General features: G+C 41.8%; 1 protein-coding gene and 1 pseudogene across 1 annotated transcript in view; both read right to left on the reverse strand.

Moving 5' to 3' along the window:
- Positions 1-1,752: 1,752 nt before the first annotated feature.
- Positions 1,753-19,720, reverse strand: part of Iqub (IQ motif and ubiquitin domain containing) — a 74,193-nt gene continuing 56,225 nt past the window's right edge. Inside the window, exons 10-12 of the mRNA XM_041675378.1 lie at positions 7,002-7,250; positions 6,278-6,463; positions 1,753-1,935 (exon numbers count right to left, since the gene is read on the reverse strand). Coding sequence (XP_041531312.1) covers positions 1,753-1,935; positions 6,278-6,463; positions 7,002-7,250 — 618 coding nt within the window. The remainder of the gene's footprint in view (positions 1,936-6,277; positions 6,464-7,001; positions 7,251-19,720) is intronic.
- Positions 9,415-19,164, reverse strand: LOC121463241 (annotated as a pseudogene).

A 19,720-nucleotide genomic window follows, 5' to 3' on the forward strand; every position in this document is an offset into this window, starting at 1 on the left:
AAAGCAACAAGCTGATCTGGGGAAATGAATATCCAAACCTTTAGTTACCAGGCTCTGGGCATTTACTTCCTTCTCTGTTTACTCCTTGTCTTCCATTCCTAGGAGCCAATGTTCTAGCCAATGGCTTCACCTGGGAGTCAAGAAAGCTCATAAAAATCCTTCATTTGACCCTACCTGGCTATTTCAGCCTCCCCACCTTCTCTGTTCTCCTCAGAGATGACAAATTCTCCTGAGCTATGTTGAAAAAATCTGGTTATTCATATTTCTGTGTAAACCTGCCTGTGTCCATGATTGTTGTTCCCATTATATCAATGATTAGCCTTGTTCTAGTCTGGTCTCAACTGGAATTTTTTGTTTAAAAAAATTCTCAGGTTGTCTGGACTATTAATAAAAAGTACTACAAATTAATAAAAAGTATTAACAAAAAGTACTACAGAATTTTCTTCTAAGTGTTTGTTTCCTTAACGGCAATTGACAGGGGCCATGCTCTTGCTGTGTAAGGAAAAGTTGTAGATATGATAGATATCTGTTGCTAAAATAGCAAATGTTTATATGGAACAAACATTTATAATGAATTTATTAATCTCCATACTTGAAAGAACAACATCATTTAGAAAAGATTAGAATACATGTTTTTCTATAATTCTGTGACATAAGAATAAAAAATTATTTTTATCCCCATTTTCAGTTGTTTTCTTCCCCAATGTTTTCTATTTAGTCCCCCATATCTGTTTCACCATTATCTATCCTGTTCTTTACTCTAAAGCCACGTAAACTTTGGTTCTTTGCTTCTTTCGAGATTTTCCCATTGAAGAAGGCAACAGGAGCAAAGCGGAAGTGTGAAACTGAGGGTTTCTTTTCTGGCTCTTGAAGTCATCTTGGAATGATTTCGGTCCTGTCAGTGATTGACTTATCTCCTTTCCGCTCTGTCCAGGCTCCCTAGCTTCTCTCCCCCTCCAAGCACATGGAAGGCTGTAGGATGAATGCAATGTGTGTGGCTCTAGCCCTGGACCTCCATGCTGTTCCTTCTGTTTCTCTGCAGCATGCATGTCTTAGAACAGGTCCTTTGGTCAATAAACCCTTCTTGAACCATGCTATTGGGAGTGTGCTGTCTCTGGATGCATTGCTATTCATCGCACACTCCAGACAGATATGAGTCAAAGTGATTATTGAGTTTATTGAGAAGCGGGCTGACAGTTGATGTGACCAAGTCCATCAAGTTGATACTTCTTACAGAATCCCAACATTTCCAACAAAAAGTCTCCTCCATAACAAACATTTCCACTGTTTTCCTTGCTTCATGGCATGCAATGCAGATTTGGGTTTGTTTACAGTGTTTTCTTGGATTATGCAATTAAAAGGCAAGAGTAGACAATAAAAGTAAAAATAATTCAAATACTTATAGCAAAATACATGTATGTACAGAGAATAATTACATTCATAAAGTATATGTTAAATAAATTATTTTCATTGAAAGTTAAGCCAAGGTTTTGTTTGGCTGTTGTATTTTGACTATAAAGCATTTAGGCTTTTTTTGATTTAACATGAAAATAGATTAAAATATTCTATTTAACTATTAATCTGAAATAAATTACAGATTAATTTAATAAAACCATCCAACAAAGGTTTGTGTGCACAGAACAAAACAAATACTAATGGAATCATAAAAGTGGTTTCCATATTACATGACCTCTGTATTACTCTCTTAAGAGAGAACAAAATGCTCATTACCATTGGTATTCCTGAAACCCCCTAAAGTACAGTCCCTCGGGCTTCTATAACTTTAGGTGGCTTGTCTGTGCAGTATTTACTTCTGATATCTTCTACTTCACTATCTTCAATGATAAGTGAAGCCAACACTGGAATCTGTGAGAAATAGTTTTTAGCCAGGATGTGTTTGTGCTTGATCTTGTGGATAAAAAAGCGTCCATATTCCTGCAAATAAAAGAAAATAAAATTCTATGGAAAGCCATACATCTATATTTTGCCAGATGAATCATGGCCATGTCTTAGAATGGCTTTATTTATTTATTTACTTACTTACTATTTTAGTAGAGCTACATTTATCAGTATATTCAATCTAGAATACCTTTTCTTCTCACTATGTCTCTTTTCTTTCAGAGATTAGTTCTTGTGATGATTCAGTGTAAAGTCTACCAGGGAACTCTCTCTCTTCTCTCTCTCTCTCTCTCTCTCTCTCTCTCTCTCTCTCTCTCTCCCCCTTAGGCCCAGTTAATACTGTTATTAATTCTATACTCTTCCCCCTTCCCCCCTTCCATCTGTATGTATAGTAGTTACCTGATGTAGGGTAGGATGTTTTCAGGTGTCTATGTTTTAGTCCAGTGGCATGTAACAAGTGACAAATTTATATATGTTTACACATGCATACATTTGGACAAATCTGACTTAAAAAAAAGGCATGTTAAGGTGATTTCTTAGAAGGACTCATGTATCAAGCCACCCGATGCTTTTGCCATGCCTGGGCAGGCAGCTATGGCACTGATGAAGCTACCATCGTTCACTGTGACCCCATATGCATGAGGGAGAAAGCCAGAGGGCAGAGGTCACTGAGGGAAAGGCTGGAGGCTGAGTTTCTGAAAACATTTTGGAGACGCCACCCTAGCTGAGAACTGCCACTCCTGGCCTCGTTATGTAAGACAAATTCTGGTTTGATTATACCATGATATATTTTCTCACTGTCTTATTATAGTTGAACCTAAATGCAACTGAAACTATGAAAACTTATGCTCATTCCATTTCTTTGTCTTTCTTTTTCTACTTAGTACTTTACACGATATTTGACACGTGGTAGCATGAGTAATAAACTCAGAGAAAGATATTGGGGTTCAATCTGAAGAGCAGAAAAGCAAAGCAGCCAGCCACTGGCTCTTACCTTGACCTCAGTCTGAAAATGGCGATCCTGCCTCCAGGAAACCTCAGAATGAGACTGACTGAGAGCTGTCTCCTCCCATTTTTAATCCTCTCTAGTTCTGGGATTAAGGACATGTACCACTACCTCCTGGTTTCTATGGCAAACTAATGTGGCTACTGGGATTAAAGGTGTGTGTCATTGCTGCCTGGTCTGTAAGGCTGGCCAGTGTGGCTGTTTTACTTTTCTGATCTTCCGACAAGATTTATTTACTAAAATACAAATGAAATGCCACCAAAGCAATCCAAAGTAAGTTCTGCCTAAATTAATAAGCATCAGCTATTCTTTTCAATGCTCTCAATCAGATGTCTGTTCACGCACTCACAATGCTACCTGTGTCTCCTTTAAATTTATTTTCTGAGAGTAAGGCATTCTGCACTGTAGAACCTTTATAAGGCCAACCAGGAAAGTCAAAGAAAACTCTAAGAACGTGCAGTGGGAATTGCCTGGCTCCCAGTACTTTCAGAGACAGAGTTATTACCCAACATAGCCAATGCCAGACACTAAGTGGAGATCACTAGTGTCTATTCATTTAAAAAAAAAAAAAACTTCACTACAGTGAGACAGCATCATCTCCTTGCTATAGATAAGAAAATGAAAGCATTAAAGCATTAACAGATATGTCCAATCCTACTTCATGAGGTCAGTGTAACTTTTATTCTTTTTGCTAACTCCACATTTTTAAAATTTCACAATGCAGAGAGAGTTAAGTCTTCATGTGCATAGCTTAACAGTGAAGTGACAGAGGAAAGAATCTGGGACATGGTAGATGGCTTTTAGGGAGTCACTGGCCTAACTTCATCCAGTTTGCCAGCTATGAGAGAGTTCCTCACTCAGAAGTCCTTCTTCTCTCTCACTGCAAGGAATGGAGATCACCTTATACTCGGGGGTGGGGGGTTGGGGAGCATTTCTTATGGTGGGGATTGCTGTTGCTGTTTTGTGGTTGCCTTTGTTCGTTTCTTTGCTCTGTTGTTGCTTTGGGGGAAACAGGTATATATATCTTATAAAAGGGATTCTGGAAATGCTTTGATTCGCTGCAGGAACGCTAACTATTCAAAACAAAATGGAGAGGACGGCACAGCCTGGAGGCTGTTGAGAGAGGCAAAGGCTTGACACGAGCACGAGAGCCTCTGCTCCACTTGCAGAATTCAGAATGACTAGCATCCTGAGATTAGAAACACTCCTGAATGGAACATTTAATTTGAGACTTCGGTGATTTGATTAGGTACACAAAGGAGCTGTGTGGATTAATTGAAGAAGAACCGAAATATCAGCTTTGGGAATGAATTTCAGTTTCATCGCGGGGCCCTAGATGAAATGATATTGCTAGTGTTGGCTGTGCTTCTAGTGATTAAATATTTATGAAACAGCTCAGTTTACTAAATATAACATTTAACACAGCTTCAATTTCTTTCTGCCCTTTCTTTCCATCCCTAGAGTGAATTTTTTTTTCACAGCCTGGCTTCTTAGAACCCGAAAATTATTGGAAAAGGCAAAAATTAAAAGAAATTTCCTCTCTTTATGTAATTTCCTCAACTTTCCTTTAAAAAACAAACAGACAAACAAACAGCAGTGAGCGTCTTGGGACAGCACTGTTCAGAATGGCTGCATTTGATATCATCGCTTTATTCTCCTTTAGCTGCATCTTGTGTGTGGCGTTAAAGATACAACAATAAATCGAGAGAGAACTGGGCCAGCTCTTGGAATTGCACTTGCTGAGTGTCAGTGAAGCCCTCCAGGAATGCTTCAAGGGCCCCTAAAGTTTATTCATCAGAACGTGTTACAGATTTCATCTTGTAACTTGCTGAAATTAAGTAGCAGTTAAGTTTGGCAGTCTGTTTTCCACTCCTAGTTCGATGCAAGCAAACGGAGGATGGAATCTCATCAGTATGGCTGCTATTTAGATCACAAAGTCTGAATAGAATTTATTTGACAACTGAATACTTTTTTAGGCAGACTCCTACCGATAAATCAAAGAACAAACTCTAGGTTCCATAATATTTATATATTGATAATAAACATTATTCATTATACAGATACTTACTTATTTGGGGGCTTATGTAGAGTATGATTGGTAAAAACTCAGATACTGGGATTCAACCTGAAGGTCAGAAAAATGAAACATCCAGCCACTGGCTCTTACCTCTCCCTCAGTCTGAATTGGTGATCCTGCCTCCAAGAATCTAAGAACGAGACTGTGTCTGAGAGCTGTCTCCTCCCATTTTATATTCCTCTCTAGGCTGGGATTAAAGGCATGCACTGCCCATTTTCTATGGCAACTAGTGTGACTACTGGGATTAAATAAAGGTGTGTGTCAACACTGCCTAGTCAGTAAGGCTGACCGGTGGAGCTATTTCACTCTCTGGCAAGCTTTATTTATTAAAATACAAATGAAATATCAATACACTTATGTTTTTAAGTTAATGTACAAACCAGTAAGTTTCATCCTGGTATCTTCAGACAAGAATGCCTTACACTTGGCTACTGCTCATCCCACCTCTTTTCTTCTCTTCTTCTCCAGGCACTGCTGAATCCTCCTCTCCCCAAATAGTCCCTCTTCTACTTTTATGTGGTTTTTATTTTCAAATTTTAGCTTTCATATGTAGAAGAAAGCAGATGCTATTTGTCTTTTCACGTCTGACTTACTTTAACACTATGATCTGAATAAAACTCTAATTCACAACACAAGCATATGTATGTCCATTCATCAGTTGGTTGGACCTAGGTTAATTCCATATCTTGTCTGTGGTGAACAGTGCCACAGAAAACTTGTGCACAGGTCTCTCTGTGGTATTCAGTCTTGGATTCCATTAGGCATATACTCAGAAGTATCATAGCTGCATCGTATGGTAGTTCCATTACTAGGATGTAGAGGAATTCCATACCAATTTCCATAGTGGATGCACCAGATAACATTCCACCAGCTGTACTACACAAACACACACACACATAAAATTAAATATTATTTGACAAATATTTATCAAACTTCTGGTCTTCTACAGTCATTAATATAGGTACTAAATGTATAGATACACATAAAAGAACCAAGTCCTTTACAGAATTTGCTGTGAAATGGATATGCTTAAACTTGTTAGACGAAAGCAATATGATGTTAGATACTTACATGTCTAAATCTCTCATCTTTACACACCATATACTTATCATCCTTCTAATTTTCACACCTGAGAAACAAACACACCATCCACATATTTTGCTATTGTCACCCCACATATGAGTCTCTTGATTCAACAGAAACTCTTTAGACTGTCATGGGTATATTAAAGGGCACTCAAAATGCCGGCTATAACCCTATTGGCTGAGTTAAGTTTTCAGAGGGCAGCATCTTACCTGCTCAATATTCTCTAGCTTGAGATGAGCGGCCCCTTCATCCTTGGTGAGAAGAATGCAATTCCAGGGAGACCACTCCACGTTCTTGTCCCACCTGACCATGACCAGGTCGTTGAGATCATCCCAGGCGCTGAGGACGGACTGGGATGACCAGATGTTCTCGGTCAAGTACTTAATATCTTGGAGCTACACGCCAAAATAAATTTGAACAGTAATTTTATTTTCTTCTAAATAAATGGTTTCAATATCATCATATGAATTGGAAAAAATAACTTAAGTCTTGTTGAATGAATTTTTAAAGGGGAATGGTACTCAAAAGACTTTCCTTTCTTGTACCACAGCCCAAAATTTGTTGTCTTTCAACATCACCCACATGAAATCTGCAATGGGACATCTCATTCTCTGACTGTGACTGCCAGTCTCCTAAAGCAAGCATACTCCATCATCCTTGCTGTCACTCTTCTCAAACATCTGCCTTCCTTTCTAAGATGTGACGTCTGATGTACCAGTGAATTTTCAGAGCATAGTATAGAACTTAAACACCAAGGGCACATCTCTGCGTGTCACCCAGGACTGCAGTAGCTGTCTGCTTTGGGAAATCCTATGCAATGTTCCCCAGACAGATCTATATTCAAATGGATCAAACTTCATGTCAGTACAGCCCCTTAGACGACAGCCTCTCTGACCAGCGCGTGTCATGACTGGCACCATTGATCGATCATACCTGCATGAGGAAAGCAATCTGAGAGTCATCCCCATAGTCAGCTTCTGCGAAGTAGAGCCGCTGAAGCAGGCACTTGTACTTCAAAAACGATTCCCGCTTTTGAATCTCGTTCTCCAGGTTCACACAGTGACGGCAGCGGTACACACGATGCGAGGTGGGCGACACAGAAAATTCCACCGACGGCAAATACAGCTGGCAGCTGTGGCAAAAGTAAATCTTATCATAAAACTTCAGTGGGTCTTGAGGGACCTATGTAGAAAAAAAAAAGATGATGATGAAACTCCAAACCACACACTAAACAGAAACACTGAGGACTGTTTAGAATTAACTCTAAAATCGGTGACTTTAAAAAGTCCCGATTTCCTTTTAACTGCCTATTCTGTATAAGATGTAAACTTCAAGCAAGATTCATCTTCCTGACCAAAGTATTTAAACTCCGTGTTACTCTCTAACCCCTGAAGAGATGATGGCAGGGTAATTAGAAAATCAAGTTATCGACTCTTATTATATTTTTTTAAATATTTTATTTTGTCTATTCCTGGGAACAAGGGATGGCTCTCTGCACTCAGTGAGCTCATTCAATATTATACTGAAAGTTGTTTCCTGAGTGGTGAGGAAGGAAACTAAATCGACCGACGTGGAAGAGGCTGAATGTAAGGTTTATCTCGCTGCTGTTGACCTGGGAGCGTGGCAAAGGCCGTGCGGCTGTCTTTCCGTCTACCATCTTTCCGGTGGGGAATCTGTCGCCGTCCTTGCTTTTGTCCTGCTGTGTACCAGCTGCTCTTTCTCCCTGGCCATTGGTGTGGCTTCCTTCGCTCCTTGTACTTCATGCTTCCCTGGCTTGTCTACAGGCTTACTTTTCTTTTTTTTTATTATTTTTTAAATTTATTTATTTATTAAGGATTTCTGCCTCTTCCCCACAACCGCTTCCCATTTCCCTCCCCCTCCCCCGATCAAGTCCCCCTCCCTCATCTGCTCGAAGAGCAATCAGGGTTCCCTGACCTGTGGGAAGCCCAAGGACTGCCCACCTCTATCCAGGTCTCGTAAGGTGAGCATCCAAACTGCCTAGGCTCCCACAAAGCCAGTACGTGCAGTAGGATCAAAAACCCACTGCAATTGTTCTTGAATTCTCAGTATTCCTCATTGTCCGCTATGTTCAGCTAGTCCGGATTTATCCCATGCTTTTTCAGACCTAGGCCAGCTGGCCTTGGTGAGATCCCAATAGAACATCCCCATTGTCTTAGTGTGTGGGTGCACCCCTTGTGGTCCTGAGTTCCTTGCTCGTGCTCCGTCTCCTTCTGCTCCTGATTTGGACCTTGAGATTTCTGTCCGGTGCTCCCGTGTGGGTCTCTGTCTCTGTCTCCTTTCATCGCCTGATGAAGGTTAATATTCCTGAGGATGCCTATGTGTTTGTCTTTGGATTCACCTTATTTAACTTCTCTAGGAACATGAATTATAAGCTCAATGTCCTTTATTTATGGCTAGAAACCAAATATGAGTGAGTACATCCCATGTTCCTCTCTTTGGGTCTGGCTTACCTCACTCAGGATAGTGTTTTCTATTTCCATCCATTTGTATGCAAAATTCAAGAAGTCCTTGTTTTTTACTGCTGAGTAATACTCTAATATGTATATATTCCATACTTTCTTCATCCATTCTTCCGTTGAAGGGCATCTAGGTTGTTTCCAGGTTCTGGCTATTACAAACAATGCTGCCATGAACATAGTTGAGCATTACTTTTCATTCCTATTCAAAATAACGCTAACCATGATTTTGACTCCTCTAGTTTGAGATTCCGGCACATACTAAGGTACCCGAGCTTTGCCCACAATTCGGTGACGCTAATCCTGGTTTTCATTCTGTCTCCATATGTGCCATGGGTTTTATTGTCTTCTAGCTAAGTGATTTTTTCTTTATCAATATCACCAATCTCTACTTGATTTAACATTGTATCATTTTTTCAGCTTAAGTGTGGTAGGTGTCGTTTTCAGAAATTTTATACTGTATCTTCAGTATCTTCACTTAATTTTTGAACATCTGAAAAATTCTTAACAACTGATCAAATGTCTTTTTCAGCTAATTCCAACACATGTCAGTATTAGGCCAACTCTGAATAATGATTTAGATACTTTTTTATTTGTCACATTTTGTATGTTTATAAGTTTTTGGATGATAGACGTGAATTTTACTTTAATTGTGAATATTTCTTATTCTTATCAACAACCTTGTAATTTTTCTAAGGCACAGTTAACTTACTTATAACAGTTTGATCCATTAGTGTCTCGGTTTTAAGTTTGTGGTTTTTTAAGAACGAATAAAGCAACTCTCCATTTGGGAGTAATCATTCTCTGCTACTGCACCAATGCCCTTGGGGACGCCACCGCCAGTTCTCTTCCCTTGTGCTGTATCTCAGTCACTCTTTCCGGGCCAGTGGCGCCGGGTTAGGCTTCCTTTTGTTTTTCTTCTACCGGAAATCACAATCTTTCATCGCCTTATGTCCAGTGTCTTTTTTTTTTTAATTTATTTATTTATTAAAGATTTCTGTCTCTTCCCCGCCACCGCCTCCCATTTCCCTCCCCCTCTCCCAATTAGGTCCCCCCACTCAGCCCGAGAAGCAATCAGGGTTCCCTGTCCTGTGGGAAGTCCTAGATGCCCTTCAATGGAAGAATGGATGAAGAAAGTATGGAATATATACATATTAGAGTACTACTCAGCAATAAAAAACAAGGACTTCTTGAATTTTGCATGCAAATGGATGGAAATAGAAAACACTATCCTGAGTGAGGTAAGCCAGACCCAAAAAGAGGAACATGGGATGTCCAGTGTCTTGAAAAGCACTGTTTACCTCTCTTCGCTGCAAGCAGGGAAGCAACTCCGAGCTAGCCAGTGTTTGCCAGAAACACACAATAGTGAAGTCATATGTGACATAGGCATCATGACAATTCAGTCAAGATTTGGCTTTTTTATAAAACAAAATATGAAAACAGTTGACAAAACTACACAAGAAAATGGCTATGACTACCCTTTGTAGTACAAGAGAAATAACAAAATGTTTCAAAGTCCCAGTTATACAACTTAGAGTGGCAAAATTCTAGGGTAAAACAGAAGGCAGCTCTTGCTCCCTTACATTAGGCTGATTTGTTAAGTACCAAAAAAATATGTATATTATGATCCTTTTTCATTTTTTTATTTTTTTTTACCATTTTTCTTGTTTTAATGTTTCTTCAGAGATGGTGAAAATACTGAAGTAACTGAAGTCCAGACAAGGAACAGTCATAATGTTGTAGTCAATATTATACATATGGAATTACAAATTTAAATTTTTTTGCTTTAAAAAATAAACCTGGCTGCAGGGCTGTCTTTCTTTCGCACGACCCAGCACCCCCAGCACCCCTCCCCAACCCTGCCCCGCTGTATGCTAGGACCAGTGCTCAACTACAGTCTTAAGCTCCTAAACTAAGGCGACCCACCCAGAGCGGTGAGTGCCTGCCAGCCGGGCAGGCCTCAGGGTCCCCTGTAAGGGAGCCGGGCACCTTCAGCTCTGGCACCAGGCTTCCTGCACGCTCCTGGATACCACCCCCCCCCCCACTTGCTCCATTCATCCTGTTGGCCCTGGATCATTGGGCTACCAGCGGCCCTGTTTGGTTGCTGAGGAATCCCATCAGGACGGGTGAGTGTGTGCTACCCAGGGGCGGGCGGACTGTCCCGGAAGAGAGCACAAACCCCCTCCCCCAGCTCCTTCTGCAGGGCTGTCTTTCTTTCGCACGACCCAGTACCCCCAGCACCCCTCCCCAACCCTGCCCCGCTGTATGCTAGGACCAGTGCTCAACTACAGTCTTAAGCTCCTAAACTAAGGCGACCCACCCAGAGCAGTGAGTGCCTGCCAGCCGGGCAGGCCTCAGGGTCCCCTGTAAGGGAGCCTGGCACCTTCAGCTCTGGCACCAGGCTTCCTGCGCGCTCCTGGATACCACCCCCCCCCCCCACACACTCGCTCCATTCATCCTGTTGGCCCTGGATCATTGGGCTACCAGCGGCCCTGTTTAGTTGCTGAGGAATCCCATCAGGACGGTTGTGGAGGAATCCCATCTGGACAGGAACGGTTCCTGCTTCTACACTGAAGAGATATACCCTGAGAGTCAATCACAGCAAAGTCTGGACCAAGAGACCAGGCCTCTCCTGGCTCCATTTGAAGGAAGAGATGGGAAGGCGCCAATACAAGAATTCCTCCAACAATCTGAAAGGCAACATGACACCACCAGAAACCAGGGATCCCGAAATAAGAAGAATTGTACACCCTACTCCTGAAGAAATAGAAGAAATCGACTCAAAAGCGAACTATATGAAAATAATAGAGGACCTTAAACAGGAGGTGAAAAACTGCCATAAACAATTAGAGATTACAAACAAAAAGGTAGAGGAAATGAATAAATCGCTCAAAGACACGCAAGAAAACCAAGAGAAACAAGAAAAAGTAATCAAACAGGTTAGGGAAGCGGTTCAAGACATGAAGAATGAAATGGAAGCAATGAAGAAAGCACAAACCGAGGGAAGAATGGAGATGGAAAATCTGGGTAAACGAACAGGAATGACAGAAACAAGTACTAACAACAGACTACAAGAGATAGAAGAGAGAATATCAGACACTGAAGATAACATAGAAAAAATAAACACAATAAACACACTGATCAAAGAAAACAGCAAAACCAACAAATTCTCATCACAAAACATTCAGGAAATTTGGGACACAATAAAAAGACCAAACCTAAGAATAATTGGAGTAGAAGAAGGAGAAGAAGTGCAGCTCAACGGTACAGAAAATATACTTAATAAAATTATAGAAGAAAACTTTCCCAACCTGAAGAAAGAGGTACCTATGAAGGTTCAAGAAGCATACAGAACACCGAATAGGCTGGATCAAAAAAAAACATCCCCTCGCCATATAATAATCAAAACACAAAATACACAGAATAAAGAAAGAATATTAAGAGCCGCAAAGGAAAAAGGCCAAGTTACTTATAAAGGTAAACCTATCAGACTTACACCTGACTTCTCTATGGAAACCATGAAAGCCAGAAGGTCCTGGATAGATGTACTGCAAAAACTAAGAAATCATGGATGCAAGCCCAGACTACTATATCCAGCCAAGCTTTCGTTCACTATAAATGGAGAAAATAAAATTTTCCAGGATAAAAACAAATTCAAACAATACGTAGCCACAAATCCAGCCTTACAGAAAATTATAGAAGGAAAATCACTACAAAGGAGTCCAACAATGACCACAATAACTCAGTCATCTAGAGACCTTTCACCAGCGCAACTCAAAGAAGGGAAACACACAAACCCTACTACTAAAAAAGTGACCGGAGTTAACAATCACTTAATGTCAATGGGCTCAACTCACCTATAAAAAGGCACAGGCTAAGGGATTGGATACGAAAACAGGATCCAACGTTCTGCTGTCTACAAGAAACACACCTCAACCACAAAGACAGGCACCTACTCAGAGTAAAGGGCTGGGAAAAGGCTTATCAAGCAAATGGTCCTAAGAAACAAGCAGGTGTGGCCATACTAATTTCTAACAAAGTTGACTTCAAACTTAAATCAATCAGAAGAGATGGAGAGGGACATTTTATACTCATAACAGGAACAATTCATCAGGATGAAGTCTCAATCCTGAATATCTATGCCCCGAATATAAAAGCACCCACGTATGTAAAAGAAACATTACTAAAACTCAAGGCAGCCATCAAACCACACACACTAATAGTAGGAGACTTCAACACTCCTCTCTCACCAATGGACAGGTCAATCAAACAGAAACCTAACAGAGAAATTAGAGAATTAATGGAGGTAATGAAGCAAATGGACTTAACAGACATCTATAGATTATTCCACCCGAAGAGGAAAGAATATACCTTCTTCTCTGCAGCTCATGGAACCTTCTCGAAAATTGACCACATACTCGGTAACAAAGCTAACTTACACAGTTACAAAAAAAATTAGTAACCACCTGTGTCTTATCAGATCACCATGGATTAAAGTTAGAATTCAACAACAATGCTACCCCCAGAAAGCCTACAAACTCATGGAAACTGAACAGTCAACTTCTGAACCATACCTGGATTAAGGAAGAAATAAAGAAAGAAATTAAAGTCTTCCTTGAATTCAATGAAAATAAAGAAACAACATACTCGAACTTATGGGACACTATGAAAGCAGTGCTAAGAAGAAAGTTCATCGCACTAAGTGCCCACTTAAAGAAAACAGAGAAAGCACATATTGGAGACTTAACAGCCCACCTGAAAGCTCTAGAAAAAAAAGAAGCAGACTCACCTAGGAGGAGTAGAAGATTGGAAATAATCAAACTGAGGGCTGAAATCAACAAAATAGAAACACAGAAAACAATCCAAAGAATCAATGAAACAAAAAGCTGGTTCCTGGAGAAAATCAACAAGATTGATAAACCCCTAGCCAAACTAATCAAACGGCAGAGAGAGAATACGCAAATTAATAAGATCAGAAATGAAAAGGGGGACATAACCACAGACACAGAGGAAATTCAGAGAATCATCAGATCATATTACAAAAGCCTGTATAACACAAAACTGGAAAATGTAAAAGAAATGGACACTTTTTTAGATAAATACCATATACCAAAGTTACACCAGGACCAGGGGAACAATCTAAACAGACCTGTTGGTCGCGAAGAATTAGAAGCTGTTATCAAAAACCTCCCTACCAAAAAAAGCCCAGGACCAGATGGTTTCAATGCGGAATTCTACCAGAACTTCCAAGAAGAGCTAATACCCATACTCCTTAATGTATTCCACAAAATAGAAACAGAAGGGTCATTACCTAATTCCTTTTATGAAGCTACAGTTACTCTGATACCAAAACCACACAAAGACTCAACCAGGAAAGAGAATTACAGGCCAATCTCACTCATGAACATCGACGCAAAAATCCTCAACAAAATACTGGCAAACCGAATCCAAGAACACATTAGGAAAATTATCCATTATGATCAAGTAGGCTTCATTCCTGAGATGCAGGGCTGGTTCAACATACGAAAATCTATCAATGTAATCCAGCATATAAATAAACTGAAAGAAAATAACCATATGATCATTTCATTAGATGCTGAAAAAGCATTCGACAAAATTCAACATCCATTTATGTTAAAAGTCTTGGAGAGATTAGGGATACAAGGCTCATACCTAAATATAATAAAAGCTATATACAGCAAGCCGACAGCTAACATCAAATTAAACGGAGAGAAACTCAAAGCCATCCCGCTTAACTCAGGAACACGACAAGGATGTCCACTCTCTCCATACCTCTTCAATATAGTACTTGAAGTTCTAGCAATAGCAATAAGACAACATAATGGGATCAAGGGGATTCGAATTGGAAAGGAAGAAGTTAAACTTTCGTTATTCGCAGATGATATGATAGTGTACTTAAGCGACCCCCAAAACTCCACCAAAGAACTTTTACAGCTGATAAACAGCTTTAGTAATGTGGCAGGATACAAGATCAACTCCAAAAAATCAGTCGCCCTCTTATACACAAAGGATAGGGAAGCAGAGAGGGAAATCAGAGAAGCTTCACCATTCACGATAGCCACAAACAGCATTAAATATCTTGGGGTAAATCTAACCAAGGAAGTGAAAGATCTATTTGACAAGAACTTTAAGGCATTGAAGAAAGAAATTGTAGAGGATACCAAAAAATGGATGGATCTACCTTGCTCTTGGATTGGGAGGATCAACATAGTAAAAATGGCAATTCTGCCTAAGGCAATTTATAGATTCAATGCAATCCCCATCAAGATCCCATCAAAATTCTTCACAGATCTGGAGAGGACAATAATCAACTTTATATGGAAAAACAAAAAACCCAGGATAGCCAAAACAATCCTATACAATAAAGGATCTTCTGGAGGCATTACCATCCCTGACTTCAAACTCTATTACAGATCTACAGTAATGAAAACAGTGTGGTACTGGCATAAAAACAGAGAAGTCGACCAATGGAATCGTATAGAAGACCCGGATTTTAACCCACAAACCTATGAACACCTCATTTTTGATAATGGAGCTAAAAGTATACAATGTAAGAAAGAAAGCATCTTCAACAAATGGTGCTGGCACAACTGGATGTCAACCTGTAGAAGAATGAAAATAGACCCACATCTTTCACCGTGCACAAAACTCAAGTCCAAATGGATTAAAGACCTCAATATCAGCCCGAACACACTGAAAAGGATAGAAGAGAAAGTGGGAAATACCCTACAACAGATGGGCACAGGAGATCGCTTCCTATGTATAACCCCAGAAGCACAGACATTAAGAGCAATATTGAATAAATGGGACCTACTAAAACTGAGAAGCTTCTGCAAAGCAAAGGACACTGTCACTAAGACACAAAGGCAACCTACTGACTGGGAGAAGATCTTCACCAACCCCGCAACAGACAAAGGTCTGATCTCCAAAATATATAGAGAACTCAAGAAACTAGACTTTAAAATGCTAATTAACCCAATTAAAAAATGGGGCACTGATCTGAACAGAGAATTCTCAACAGAAGAAGTTCAAATGGCCAAAAGTCACTTAAGGTCATGCTCAACCTCCTTAGCAATCAGGGAAATGCAAATCAAAACAACTTTGAGATATCATCTTACACCTGTGAGAATGGCTAAAGTCAAAAACACCAACGATAACCTTTGCTGGAGAGGTTGTGGAGGAAGGGGTACCCTCATCCATTGCTGGTGGGAATGCAATCTTGTGCAACCACTATGGAAGTCAGTGTTTCGGTTTCTTAGGAAATTCGGGATCAACCTACCCCTGGACCCAGCAATACCACTCTTGGGAATATACCCAAGAAATGCCCTATCATATGACAAAAGCATTTGTTCAACTATGTTCATAGCAGTATTATTTGTAATAGCCAGAACCTGGAAACAACCTAGATGCCCTTCAATGGAAGAATGGATGAAGAAAGTATGGAATATCTACACATTAGAGTACTACTCAGCGGTAAAAAACAATGACTTCTCGAATTTTGCATGCAAATGGATGGAAATAGAAAACACTATCCTGAGTGAGGTATCCCAGACCCAAAAAGATGAACATGGGTTGTACTCACTCATAATTGGTTTCTAGCCATAAATAAGGGTCACGGAGTCTACAATAGGTGAATCTAAAGTAGCTAAGTAAGAAGGGGAACCCAAGGAAAAACATATAGTTATCCTCTTGGCTAAGGGTAGTAGACAAAATTGCCGGGGAGAAAATTGGGATCTTGGGGTGGGGGGGGTTGGGGGTAAGGGGAGATGGGGAGAGAAAAGTTAGAAGGGAAGGAGGTCGGGCCTTGGGAAAGCAGGAGGATTGGGATAAAGGAAGGTTGGACAGGGGAGCACGGAACCACAATTCTTAGTTAAGGGAACCACTTTAGGGTTGGCAACAGACCTGACCCTAGAGGGGCTCCCAGGTGCCCAAGCTGAGGTCCCCAGTTAGTTCCTTGGGCAGTTGAGAATAGGGAACCCGAAATGACCCTATCCTTGAGCAATACTGACGAATATCTTGCATATCATCATAGAACCTTCATCTGGTGATGGATGGAGATAGAGACAGAGACCCACACTGGAGAACTGGACTGAGCTCCCAAAGTCCCAATGAGGAGCAGAAGGAGGGAGAACATGAGCAAAGAAGTCGGGACCACGAGGGACGCACCCACCCACTGAGACAGTGGAGCTGATCTATTGAGAGCTCACCAAGACCAGCTGGACTGTGACTGAAAAAGCATGGGATAAAACTGGACTCTCTGAACATGGCGATCTATGAGGGCTGATGAGACGCAAAGGACAATGGCACGGGGGTTTGATCCTACGTAATGTGATGGCTTAGTGGGAGCCCAGCCAGTTTGGATGTTCACCTTCCTAGATATGGACGGAGGTGGGAGGTCCTAGGTCTTACCACAGGGCAGAAAACCCTGACTGCTCTTTGGACTGGAGAGGGAGGGGGAAAGGAGTGGGGGGAGGGGGAGAAGGGTGGGAGGAGGGGGCGTAGGGGGGGGAGGAGGGGGAGGGAAATGGGAGGCTGGGAGGAGGTGGAAACTTTTTTTTTATCTCTCCTTTTCTCAATAAAAAAAAAATATATAAAAAAAATAATAAACCTGGCCACCAGTGCAGCTTGGTGAGTCTCTATGATCCTGATGGTACTAGTCTTTATTCATTTTCCCAGGTCCTCCATGCTAGTCTCTTCTTCCTCCCACCTGCTCCATCAAAGATCCAGGAGGGCCCCCAGGACCACCTCACCTTCCTCCACCAAAGTCACCTGGGCCCATGTCAAAGGCCCTTCTGAAGCTACCTCTGTCTCCACCTGAGCCACCTCTGAACATTCCTTCAGGACAACCAAGATCCATAAGTCCACCTCTTCCTTCCTGCATGCCACAAGGGCCACCAGGACCTCAGTCACCGCCGAGAGGTGGTGGGAGGGAGCCCTTGGACTTAGGGGCCTTACACTGGCTGCACTGTCTTCTCCAGGTGAAGTTCTGGTTTCCACAGCACAGACTGGGATACTGCCAGTCTCCAGCTCGGTGCTGGACATTTCCTCTTCCAGAGAAGCCCAGGGTCCAGTAGAGGGGAAGCCGCCTCTGTCTCCTTCATGGCCTCCCATGCAGCTCCAGGACCTCTTGAACCAGCAGGACCTCCATGAAGTGGTGTGGCACCCTCTGCCCTCACAAGGTGGCATCTCACCTTACATGTCGTTCACTGGAGACTTATTTTTAGCAAGACAATCTTTAAGTTTGCTAAAAAATATAAAAAAAAATCTTTCCCAGGCTAGAGAGACAGCTCAGCGGTTAAGAGGTCCTGAGATAAATTCCCAGCAAACACATGGTGGCTTACAACCAACTCTAGGGGGATCTGATGCCTCCTTCCGGCATAAAGGCATACATGCAGATAAAGCACTGTGGCATCATCGTTAGGCTTTCTTCTCTCCTTATCCAGGTAGATGTGGGCGTGGGTTACCCAGTTCTCTTGTTCATCTTGACAACCCCACACTGCTTAAGAAGTCTGCCAGGTGATCCAGAGTTGCGTTGTCCTTTTAACACTGTTGTCAGAGTCTTCATCAGGGTCTATAGGAAGGCCTAGATCAAGATCTGGCCCTTCATCTATGGATCTGCCAGGCTTATGGAAGCCACCTCACTCTCCAGCACTGTCCGTTCCGCAGTCCACTCCATTCCTGCCCACCCACCTCTGCTCATACTTCCCCTGCCCCAGTGATCAGGGCACTCATGCTTCAGAGCTCTCCTGTGGTGTTAACCCCCCAGACTCCTGTCCATAAGCACCCATGCTACTGAAATGGTCCTGTAGAAATGAACCCAGCTGCCTGTTGCTGCTGCTCTGTTGGTTGTATTGACTTGGAGCCAGTCTGATGGGGGAGGGGTGTAAGTAGTGGGAAGCTGCTGACCATAGCTGTCTTGTTGACCATAGCTACTCTGCTGTCCATAGCTTCCAAGTTGCCCATTAGCTTTCTGCTGAGAGCAACTGCTCTGATCGTAACTAGTCGGCAGTGAAGAGGAGTAGCTGGTAGACGGATAGGATGATGGTGTGGTAACTGGCTGTGTGGGATAGTTCCCAGGTACCTGAGAATAACTGCAGTTACTCTATCCATATCCTAGACGGGCCTGGTTATAACTCCCTGTGCTAGCTTGAAGCTGACTAGCCTCAGCAGGCTTGTGACCAGCCTGTGGTCTTGTAGGTGTTGGTGGCTGCCGGATACTGGCCATAGTCTGGGTAGGCAGGCTGGGTGCCAGATGCAGACTGAGCTGCATAAGAGGCCTGGGTTGTGGTGACTGGAGCAGTGGTTTGTGTCATGAGCAACAGTGCCTTGTCCTTAGACAGGCTGGCTGTGTGCCTGGTGGGGAGTGGGAGAGGCATAAAGTAGGAGGTGGTCCATTAAGAAGTCACATAGGCAGTCTGCCCATACGTGGCAGTAGTATGAGCCTGGGTATAGCTGGCTGCCCACAGGTTCCATAGTTTTGTTGCCTATATGCCTATATGGGCGGTCTGTGCACATCCTTGAGTCGGCTGGGCGGTGTAAGCACTGTAGCCCTGCTGGGCTGCTGCTCGGTTATAGGAACTGTAAGCTGTGGGTGTCATTTTCTCTCGTTCCTCCTCATGATCCATTTTGAAAAAGGTTAAATGGAGTTTCATCAAAATCAAAGCTTTCTTCATGTTAGACATAATTAGAATGAAAACAGGCCATAAAAGGAAATATTTTCAAGGCACATTTCTGAAAACGTATGCAAAGAATATCTTACAAATTCTCAAAATTTAGCACAGAAAATTTATAATCCATTCAAAACAAAGGGGTGGTAAAAGAGAGAAACACAGGAGTTTCATCAAAAACATGTTCATGTCAAATGAGTATATGAAAGGAGTTGTAGAATTATTAGTTATTAGGAAAATATACACTAAACTATGAGATACCTCTACACATTTGGTGAGAATTTCCTGAATGAAAACTGCTAACACTAAGCATAGATGAGGCTACCAAACAGCTCTCAATCTCTGTTACAGGAAGTGTTCCTGGTGCTGGTCAGATAGGTAAACAGTTCAACAATCTCTGCACGTCTTCATGCATCTAGGCACTGATACTTACACTTTCACGCTAAGTGCTAAAGGAAGACAGACAAGACACGATGGGAGAATTGTA

The sequence above is a fragment of the Microtus oregoni genome, unplaced genomic scaffold (assembly GCF_018167655.1).
Source record: "Microtus oregoni isolate MIOR12 unplaced genomic scaffold, Mior012 000026F_ref0000081, whole genome shotgun sequence".
Classification (NCBI taxonomy): Eukaryota; Metazoa; Chordata; class Mammalia; order Rodentia; family Cricetidae; genus Microtus; species Microtus oregoni.